The sequence below is a fragment of the Populus nigra genome, chromosome 18, assembly GCF_951802175.1.
Source record: "Populus nigra chromosome 18, ddPopNigr1.1, whole genome shotgun sequence".
Taxonomy (NCBI): Eukaryota; Viridiplantae; Streptophyta; class Magnoliopsida; order Malpighiales; family Salicaceae; genus Populus; species Populus nigra.
In genome coordinates this window covers 8122273-8133950 of record NC_084869.1, presented here as the reverse complement: position 1 = coordinate 8133950, position 11678 = coordinate 8122273, and the positions used below count along the sequence as shown (strand labels likewise).

General features: G+C 35.5%; 1 protein-coding gene across 1 annotated transcript; it reads left to right on the top strand.

Annotated features, from left to right (window-relative positions):
- Positions 1-722: 722 nt before the first annotated feature.
- Positions 723-7249, top strand: LOC133678752 (ABC transporter A family member 7-like). Its single transcript, XM_062101240.1, has 18 exons — positions 723-988; positions 1182-1563; positions 1678-1736; positions 1836-1980; positions 2084-2203; positions 2292-2413; positions 2690-2845; positions 3107-3269; positions 3345-3470; positions 3567-3650; positions 4029-4390; positions 4838-5038; positions 5343-5452; positions 5554-5638; positions 6031-6159; positions 6264-6369; positions 6459-6547; positions 6792-7249. Exons 1-18 carry the CDS (start codon positions 905-907, stop codon positions 7089-7091), a joined length of 2823 nt encoding a protein of 940 aa, XP_061957224.1. The 5' UTR covers positions 723-904; the 3' UTR covers positions 7092-7249.
- The last annotated feature ends 4429 nt before the right edge of the window (positions 7250-11678 follow it).

The window sequence follows — 11678 nt, the reverse complement described above, 5'->3', positions numbered from 1 at the left end:
TAACCTCAATTAAAATAAATAAATATAATTCATGGAATTATATTTATTTAAAAAGACGAGGAAGAAGATGTTCTCAATCCATTATAGACTATTGACATGTTTTTCAGGTTGTTTTTTTATTTAAAAATATATATATTTTAAAATTTATCTTTAACATTATTATATTAAAATAATAAAAAATTAGTCTAAAGCTAATAAAAAATTTAAATTTTTTAATGGTCGGTCTGCCTCCGAATTTTGACTGGAATGCATCACCACGCAACGCATTTGACCAGCGACCCGTGTCATCAGGCAGCTTAGCTCTCTGGTTAGCCTGTTTTCATTAATTAATAAAAACAAAATAAAATTCAAACTCCCATAGGCAATCTGTTCATCAGTAGTGTTCCCAGTTCGAATCAAGTACCGGGGCAGTCTTGGCATTTCACGCAGCAACCCTGTTGGTCAAAACGCGTGAGGGGCACTATGGACATCTCAAATGAAGGGCAGTTTCGGCAGTATGCCAAGACGTCGCAGCCCCGCTCTCTCGGTCTCGAATTCGAAACGCGATGTTCGATTTAATAAGTAATTGTTTAGTAATACGAAGTCAAAAAAGCCAACAAGAGCCAACTTCATTAACGACTACGTAAATAGAAGATGCATACGGGGGCAAAGTTGTCAAATGGGAAATGAAGTTGTGGCTTGTTGCCGTGACGAAACACATAAAAAGGGGTTCTGCAGCTCCATTTCATTAAGAGCTGGGCTGTTCTGATAGTTTCGTTGCTACTTGCCATTGCCACGAAGAACACATAGCTTATACATATAAAAATATATTCTGTTTTGTTATAGGCAAACAGATTAAAAGAAAACAATTTTTCAGCTGGTTTTTGGCGGGAAATAAGTTGTTGTTTTTTCTGGTTACTTCTCGATGGCGGATTCCGATGCATCGCCTCACACGGCAGCTTTCTGGATTCAGGCTGATGCTTTGCTCAGGAAGAACTTAACTTATCAGGTATGTACACGTATAGAAATACATATTCACTTTCGTCTTTCCAAAACAAACAAGTATTCTGTGTTCGTTTCCAAGAACCGCAAATCACACCAAATGAATGGTTGTGATGGGATTTTCACCTTCTGTTTTATTTTGAATGCATGGTTAATTAAGTAGTGGAATAGAGATTATTAATCCATGTGTGTTCTCGCAGAAACGAAACATCAGTGCGAATTGCAGGCTAATCTCATTTCCATTCGTGCTCTGTATCCTCCTTATCATCACTCAAACACTAGTTGACAATCAAATAAGCAAAGATAGTAACGTGTGCGGTTGTCAGTGTATCGATACAAATGGAGATGGAACGTGTGAGAGAGTGTGTGGTTTACAATACTCAGATGTGGATCAAGCCCCTAGTTGTTCTGTTCCTAGTCCACCCAAGTGGCCTCCTCTGTTACAGGTTCCGGGTCCTCAATATCGTGCCGTCAGAAGTGCTTCTGATTCTCTTAGTGATTTTCCGGACGAGTCTTGTAGACAAAACGGCAGCTGTCCTGTTTCTCTTCTTATCACCGGAACTAATATGGCTTTTGGACGAAGTAAGTAGTTAGGATCTCTCTCTCTTCCACCTGCCTAGGAGATGGAAATGAATATTTCAGGTTTTATCATGATCTTAACCTCGATCTTTATATATTTATGTATCTATTTTTTAGGTTTGGCTGAGATGATGTTCGCAGCTCCTTCCATTCTTAATTCCACCAACAGTGTGCTGGTTAGTTGTTTTTCCTGCTTCATCCTTGATGTATGCGTGTATTTCATCTTCCTCTCTTGACTATGCATCTAATACTTTGACCTTTACAACATGTTCCAGGGTTCAAATTCAGAACCTCAACAGGACAATTTTCTTGATCCTGCTTTCGCCGAGGGTTCTCTCTATAACATTCAAAGTCAGTGCACACCGCCTTCTACATTCAATGTTTCTGTTCCCCTTCTTCCGGATGCTTCCTTCCAAAATGGTACAATTGAACTTCTACCCACGCTTACCTTTACAGCTTCCAAAGTCACACAGTTGATGCTTATCAGAATCTTTGCTTATCCTCTTGTTGTTTTGAAACTCAGTGACCACATGTGTTCGAAGTATAAGTTTGTGGCGCAATAGTTCTTCGGAGATAAATGATCAGATATACCGGGGCTATGAAAAAGGCAATGCAGAGAGGACGTATAACGAGATACTTGGAGGTTAGCCTTCCAGATTTCAACACAAATCTAGCGTGTGATTACTGTAGCTCTGTGTTAGGAGAATTCTAACTGCTTCATTTTCCTGCAGCCTATGATTTCTTAAACTCCGATGCCAATAATTTTAATGTGAATGTGTGGTACAATGCCACCTACAAGGATTCTAGCGATGGGGAAACCTACTTGGTGCGGTTACCACGTGCAGTAAATCTGGTATGTATAGCACCTGAAGTGCTTAATTCTATTAAATCCTTTCCTTCCCCCCCTCAAAAGAGCAAGGCTGTGTTCATGATTATAATCAATCCAAGCAGAGGATATTTTTCTATGTAGATTATTTGTCTTCCTTCTGGACTTTGCACCGCCCACAACAACTGTTACTGGATTTCATTTCTTACAAAGCCCTTGTTTGCATGCTTATTTTCTCTGCTTTCTTAGTCTTACACCATCCTCATCAAACAATAATACAAGCTAATGTCTCTATCTTCACAGGTATCGAATGCCTATCTTCAGTCGTTAGGATCTGGTGCTAAAATGATATTAGACTTTGTCAAAGAAATGCCTAAAACTTCAACAAAGCTCAAGCTGGATATCGCATCTCTTCTTGGCACTCTCTTCTTTACATGGGTTGTCATACAACTGTTTCCGGTAAGTGTGTGATCCATTTCTTGTCAGCATTTGCTTATTTTGAGGCTAGCATTTTGTTGCAAATTCTGTTCAAATCATGGCTGGTGTCACCCGTTCAAGACAAGTAACTTTTCTTCTTCTTTTTTATTTCTTGCACAGTGGGTTAGAGTAGCTGAGTGTTTGATCACGACAAGTTTAATATTAGAGAATTAAAATTAGTTAGTCCAGTTTAGTTTCTTCCTTTTTGCTGAAGTTATGCGATCTTTTTTCTTTTTGCTATAGGTGGTGTTGACAGCACTGGTTTATGAGAAACAACAGAAACTACGGATCATGATGAAAATGCATGGGCTTGGAGATGGGCCTTATTGGATGATTTCTTATATGTATTTTCTTGCTATATCTGCACTATACATGTTCGTTTTTGTGGCATTTGGGTCACTAGTAGGTAGGCATTACTCCAATCCTCAATGCTTTCTAATTTTTGCCTTTGCTTCAAGTTACTCACATGGCTAAATTGCAGGTTTGAAATTCTTCACACTGAACGACTACTTCATCCAATTTGTGTTTTATTTCCTCTATATAAACCTGCAAATTTCCTTGGCGTTCCTGGTCTCCGCATTCTTTTCGAATGTCAAGACTGCTACAGGTCTGTTGTTAGCAGCTGTTTGATTTGATTGTTAAATGATTTTTCCTTTTAATATCAACTGGTCTTGTTCCTGATAGTTGAATTTGATGATTACAGTTGTAGGCTATATATGTGTCTTTGGAACTGGGCTTTTAGGTGGCTTTCTTTTCCAGTCCTTCGTTGAAGACGCTTCATTCCCAAGTAAGTAGAAGAATCTGTGAAACCACAGTACTTTCTACTCCCTCTTCAACAGGCCTTTTAAATTCCCTAATGGTGTTAATGGGAAAGAATCCCGATGTTCAGATTTTATGCTACTGCATGTGTTGTTGCAGTTGTTTCAGTTTCTGAGATTTAACAGATGTGAGGAGGCTAATGATTGCTTATATAATTTGTGAATTTTAGATACTGGTAATAGCTCAATTGTGCTGGGAAACCTATTATGTAGGTCTATAAGTGTTATTTTCCACAAGTTGCTGCTGTTGGTTGTCAATGTGAAATAGCTGTCTAGGTTTTATATTTATTGTCTGTTTCTACTTTTCATCAGCCTTACCCTTATGGGACTTGTTTCTCTTGTTACAGAGGGATGGATCATATTCATGGAGTTGTATCCTGGTTTCGCTCTATATCGTGGCTTGTACGAGTTTGCAGAGTATTCCTTACAAGGCAACTCCATGGGGACTGATGGCATGAAGTGGGGAAATTTGAGTGATAGTGAAAATGGGATGAGCGACGTGATGATTATCATGCTTCTTGAATGGTTGGCGGTGCTTTGTATAGCCTATTATGTGGATCAAATTTTTGCATCTGGGAGTGGAAAAAATCCAAAATATTTATTGCAAAAGTTTCGGAAGAAGCGTCCATCATCTTTTCGGAAGCCTAGTTTGGGCAGGCAGGCATCTAAAGTTTTTGTTGATATGGATAAACCTGATGTCATTCAGGAGGTAACATTCCCTTACCTAATTCTGATGAGTAATCATTCCCTGCTAGAGCTAGGTCTATCTGCTGCACCTGTGAAGGTGGTCATTATGTTCTAATATCTGTGGATTTTGTAGGTTCAATAATAAAACGTCAGAATATTCTCATTTTTTTTTCTATGGCATACTATATTTGTCTTCTTTCCAAAAGAATCAACAAGGTGGTTGTGTAGAGCACTTGTCAAACAATAAATTCTAAGATGGATTGGCTTATGAGCTTTTTAGACCACCTATGCCTCTAAATTCTAATCATTCCAGAGCTACTGTTAATATTTCATGATTTTTATGAACTTCTTCAATTCATGTGTTTGTCAAGCACTCAAATTTATCATTTGATCTTGAAATACTTCTGTGCCAATAATCTGCAGTCAATCGTGTGTAAATGTAATTTTGTGCCCATGTTTTTAAATGCAGAGGGAGAAGGTCGAGCAGATACTGCTGGAACCAACAACAACTCATTCAATCGTCTGTGACAACCTGAGAAAGGTGTATCCCGGAAGGGATGGAAATCCAGAGAAATTGGCAGTGAGAGGATTATCTCTCGCTATACCTCGAGGGGAGTGCTTCGGCATGCTTGGTCCAAATGGTGCAGGGAAAACCTCGTTTATTAGTATGGTCAGTACACTTTCCTCTGTAATTAATATAATGGCTTTCAACCATTTTCATTTTTCCTTGTTCTATACTGGAAATAGTACATATGTTCAGGAGAGGTATTGACCAAATAGTCAATCTTGCTCGGTACATCTAAGTGTATCATCTAACACTTGAAGAATCTTGGGAAAAGGGTTTTATACGTGGTCATTGTTATTCCTTTGCCATATCTTGAGATAATTTTAGGTTTAATTAGTCATCTTGAGAAAATAGAATTGAATATATACTCAAGCTCCTCTTGTATTTCTGACTTTATTCTGTTGTTTAGATGATTGGGCTCACAACACCCAGCACGGGGACAGCATATGTCGAGGGCTTAGACATACGGACTCAAATGGATTGGGTATATACCAGCATGGGCGTTTGCCCGCAGCACGAGTAAGTTAATTCGTGGTTCTGTTTTCTTCAAGAATACATCTTCATCCTCAGCTGGAGTTCTGACATTCTTGTTCTGCTCATTTTTCCTGGACAACTTTTAGCTTGCTGTGGGAAACTCTGACGGGAAGAGAACACCTGCTATTTTATGGCCGACTAAAGAACCTAAAAGGCGCTGCTTTGAAAAGAGTACGTCGTTCTCATCTCAACTTTCAGCTTGTCACAGCTGGTTATTTACTCTTTTGTGAAATAGGTGATTGCGAGAGAATTCCCTGTTGGGAATTCTTGCAAACCCATTCCTTGTTTTTTCCCTAATTGCAATGCATACAAATGCCTTGGCAAATTCTTCCGGATGAAACCAGATTTAAATATTAAAATTTAAGAACTGCAATTTATAATCTCACTGGGGAGAGATAGAGAGGATATATAAGCATCATGGAATTGTTTTGAAGCACATTTGTGGACCATATAGATATTGAATGCACAGTGCCAGCATTAGTGAGATCAACGGTTTAGTTTACTGGCCCTTTTGCCTTGGACAATTTTTAAACTTCTCTTTTTTTACCATTCTGCTTCTCTAGGCAGTGGAAGACTCTCTTAAGAGCGTCAACCTATTTAACGGAGGGGTTGCTGACAAACAAGCTGGGAAATACAGTGGAGGTATGAAGAGGAGGCTTAGCGTTGCCATATCACTGATTGGAGATCCCAAAGTATGTCATTGTCTCTCTCAAAAATACTTTTTCTGCACGAAATCTTGGGATTTGTTGTATTCTTCCAATGCCCTTGCTTATCCAAATTCTTGGCAATTTTGCAGGTTGTTTATATGGATGAACCCAGTACTGGATTAGATCCAGCTTCAAGAAGCAATTTATGGAATGTTGTGAAGCGTGCAAAGCAAGACCGAGCAATTATTCTGACCAGTACTACTCTATCTCTACCTCTAATGATTTTTAGAATGAAAATCTTCTCCTTTCAGTTTCACTCACAATTCTTGACTTCTTGTTTTCAGCACATTCAATGGAAGAGGCAGAGTACCTGTGTGATAGGCTGGGGATTTTTGTTAGCGGAGGCTTACAGTGCGTAGGAAACCCAAAAGAGGTAACTATGAGACGATTAATGTTTGTATTTGCTTAGAGATCTCGATCGCATGATTCTTTCAGAAATTCATGCAACCATCTCCTTTGAAATGCATGCTAGTTAATTTCAACGACTATAACACGCGTATTCTTTGTTCACGTCTGTAACATGCATTGTCTTTCAAATTAGACTTTAAAGAGCACCTATTTTTACTTTTTTTCTAAGCTGGCGTTTGCCTTCCTTCTATTGCTTTGGTGTGTAACAGCTGAAGGCTAGATATGGAGGATCTTACGTGTTCACAATGACGACATCTATAAACGACGAGCATGAGGTGGAGCAGATGGTTCGGCGTCTCTCCCCCAACGCCGAAAGAACATACCATATGGCTGGAACCCAGAAGTTTGAGATGCCAAAACATGAGGTCAGCATGGCAGATGTATTCCATGCAGTCGAGGTTGCAAAGAGCAGGTTCCCGGTTTATGCATGGGGCTTGTCGGATACCACCTTAGAAGACGTCTTCATCAAGGTGGCGAATTCAGCCCAAGAATTCCACACGCTTACATGATTAGATTGATATATGTTGATTGTTTATAAATTTTCACGCTACTTCCATATATATTTTTGTTGATTTTTTTTCAGAAGCAATGGCCTACTAATACTGTATTGTTTGTAGATATGGCATCAGATTTTGAGCATATATAATATTGATTGTCTTTTTTGGTATAGCGAGAAGCTTAATGAGTCTTGGATTGCAAAATATATAGGGACCGTCCTCTCACTATATAAAATATAATTGAAACTCGAATATTGTTTTATCAAAATAAGTTACAAAATACAAGACTATTGGGCCGAACGTGCTTTCCTTTTTATAGCTTTAAAATAAGTTTATGATCATATATAATATGGATTTTTTATTTTTGGTGAAAATGGATTTTGTGTCTTTCAATTTTAAAAAGTCTTTTTTATGATTGTTGACGTAGGCAGTCTTTTATCATTAGATTACTATAATTAAAAAAAAAATTGAAGTTATTAAGGTAGTGTTTTGTATTATAGTAGCGATTGTTTTTTAAAGTGTTTTTTGTTTGGAAATACATTAAAATAATAGTTGTTTATTAATTTTTAAAACTTATTTTTGACACCAACACATCAAAACGATTCAAAATTATAAAAAAATTCAAAAATATTTTTAACCACAAATACAAAAACATTCTAAAACTCAAATATTGACAACTAAAACATATTTCTCTCTTATTAGAATAGAATGTTCTTTACTAAATCAGAATAACTTATTAATCTATGATCATCATTGGCCTTTAAAACAAGCCCATTGAGTTTAATTGTGAAATGTTGGCTAACATGCTAGGTATTTCAAATGATAAGCCTCGTGTATTTGAGATGAAAGTTAACCATACAATTGGGATATATATATGATGAGGTGCTTATTATACATATCGAGAAAGAAAATTCTGCAGCAGATGCAAAGATTAAGAGTCAGGACTTGATGCTAAGACCTAGATTGCTTCATAGGGTCATAACACATAATATTTTGTCCAAGAAGGGGTACTTTGATGAAGTGACTTTTATAGACTTATGCCTTATCGATTGTATGATTAGAAGAAGGACAATTAATTTTCCATACATTATAATGAAAAATTTGATAATGAAAAGTGATAAAAACAAAAGTCTTTGCTTTATGGTCAATGTTTAACAACTATCTTTGAGCATTTCGATGTTGAATTCATGGATTCACGAATACAGATTGGACACCATATTTCAAATATTTAGAGATAGATAATACGACCCTAACAAAGATGAAATTTTCTTAAATGAGGATGGCACATGGGTTTTTAAAGACCAGGCTGGGAGGAAAAGCATGATAAAAAAAGACAAACAACAAGTTGGTGATGATGAATTTGGTAATGTGTTTGAGACACCACCTCCAGCTTCCTCTCCTTAAAATGTTGGTACTAGCTCATGGAGATCTAGGATGGATGATCGCCTAGCCCATATTAGACTAATTTGAGTCATTTCCAAGAATCATAAACGCACATCCTCTCTGATCAATAGCATATGGCTAACAACCTACGAGATATCAAGGATATGATGGCTAACTTGGTCTCGTTATCCACCACCCTATATGAATTGTACCATGAACTTCTCATGTTTTTCATGCTTTTCATTTTACTTTCTTTCCATTTTTTTTTTGTAATGAATGTTGTATTTTAAACATCATGTTATGTTTCTCTAATTTTTTTCACTCTCTTCATTTACTTTTTGTTAATGAAAAATAGGGAGAGGAAATAGAAAAATAAACATTGGGAATACATATAATATATATATAAATACATGTTTAAATAATTAACGAGGAGATATATATTTATAGATTGTATATTATTGTTTAAATGTCTAAGGGACTATATTTTAAAATATTAGGGGAGACACATATCTTTATATCTATAAGTATACATTAATTGTCATCATAAAAAAGGGGGAGATTGTTGACATGTGGGTCACATATTAATATTTATAATATCTTGTATTTTGATGATAACAATTAAATGAAAAATAGACCAATGATATGCTTGAATGAAATTAAGTTTAAATAGGTTTTATATAAAGATCACATCAATAAGCATATGAAATTGAATGTAGAAATCCAGAAACATGTCCAAGATGCAAAACAAGTGAAGACTTAGCTATTAAGGATTCATTTTAGAGCCTATTGTTAAATATTTATATCTTACTCAGTAAGCAAACTAAAATAAACTCATACACTTTACATTGCATGCATAAATATGATCGATATATATTTAATCGGTTCAAGTTTCACCAGGTTTAAAACTAGCAAAATTGGTTATTAAGTTGAACTGGTCGATCGCTTGGACATACCAATTGAACCGGTCGACCGCAGTTCATTTGTGATGAACACTTAAGAATTTTACAGGAATTGGTCGACCGTTTTAGCTATTAAAGGCATTCCAAAGACTAGTTTTTTTTTTGGAAACATATATATAACTCTCTTTTATGCAAAATAAAAGAGAGATTCTGAACATACATAATATAGAAGTTATTTCAAAAGAAAAATCAACTAGAAAGCATCAATCCTAACATACTCTAAGTTGTGCTAAATTAAATCTTTATATTCTAGCACAAGAGTATAAAATCTCACACTCATTACACTTACACACCTTCAATCATTCTAAGTACTATTGAGTGAGATATAGAGATTATAGTTCTTAATTGTATAATTTACTCTTTGAGAGAGTGAATCTTGTTGTAAACAAATCATAATTATAAACACCTGAGAGTTTGGATAAACTCTTGGCATTGGTGAGGTATATATTGTCACAAAAAAATAATAATCTTGAAGATGAGACACCTTCAAGCGATGTAATTGCTTGGTGTGGATTTATTAAGGGCATTGTATCATTCACTTAGATTAGTAAAAGAGTAAAATACTCAAGTATGGTTGGTATTTGAGGTGTGGATGTAAGCTTGCCAAATCACATTAAAAACTAAGTTTGCAATCTCTCTTTCCTTATCTCTTTACTTTAAACACTTTAATTATCTTATTGGTTATTGTGTCATATGTGCTTAGTGTGATTATTTATATTATTTGATATAATTAGTAGAGCACCTAATTCACCCTCCTTAGATGTTATTGTTTCCTTAATCCTAAAACAACATGAGATTCATGAATGGCTTTACTAGAAGTACTTTAGGCATATCGGACTTCACACAATACTACTTTAAGAACCTCTCCATTTACCCTATCATATAGGCATGATTCTAAATTACTAATTAAGCTTAAACTACAATCACTCAAGAGTTCTACACAAGATAACAATGATAGTTCAAACTATAAATTAGTCATACTAGTTGAGTTAGAGAACTTGTATGAGATCAAACTTTATGCGTCAGATCATTTGCTAACACTCAAGAGAAAGGTTGAAAATATATATAGCAATTGTGTTCGATCAAAATATTTTTCAAAAATTGATCTAATATAGAAGGGCATACTTCTAATTGGCCATAATAATTCAAAATAAGGTAAATAGTCTCCTATCACCTAACTAACTAACTAAGATGACAACTATATTATTGATCGTCAATGGTTGACATTTGAATATAAATTATCACTTTCATAATACTAACCTAGAAGGTGGATTTTCTAGAGGACCTAAGCAGTTAACCTAAAGAACACAACTTTAAGATAACTCTAGGATTATATTGATTATACTTTAAGTATAACTAGTTTAGCTCGAGTTTATAAGTTGGTAAAATTTATGTTTCTCCAGTTCAAACTCTTAAATAACCAGATAAGAAAAAAAAATATTATTTTTTGATATAAAAGTAAACAAAAAATTATGGTTATTCAAAGAAAATGGTACATATATATTCATTGTTCCTCTAGAAAATAGCTAATGACCTTCGCTCTGTAAGATTCTTAAGATGAATATGCCCCATCAATGTTTTTCAAGGCATTTTATCTTGATGGTCTCTATGATTAAAAGAGTGGGAGTAATGTTAGTTGAATTATAAAGAGATATGTATTTTTTATACGATTCATGACTTCAACCTCTTTAGAGGCTAGAGCAGCCTTAACTTAAACGAGCCACCTTATTTTCGTGTAGAGAAGCATCTTTAAAGGACTAATTCCCTGTTAGATAGATGAATATTCAGCCTTTTATGATTCTCTCTAAGCTTAAAAAGATTATTAATTGGATAGCCTCATAGTCTTATAACACTGTTATTTGAGTATCTCGGGTTGATATCGATCCTAGTGCAATTATGCCAAGAGTACTTCTTTTTATATCTTCGTTTTACCTATAGGGTTTTATTTACAACTTTTCTCTACTTGCTTTCTCTATATTGCTTTCATTTTCATTGCAAACCTATTCTCCGCTAGAACTTCCAGGTTTTCTTTACATGATGATGCTCTTAGAACATGTTACCTTTGCTTGGAGCCCGAGACTTGAAATCTCCACGTTATTTAATTAGAGGTAGTTGTTACTTATCACACGTTCAATTCTAAAAAAAAAGAATGATAATAATATGCAGCAAAAAGAGAGAAGGATTTTAAAGAAATTGGGGTTCTGATTTAATCAGACGGGGAGGAGGTGCTACTGGAAACGGGATGGAAGGCGGAAAT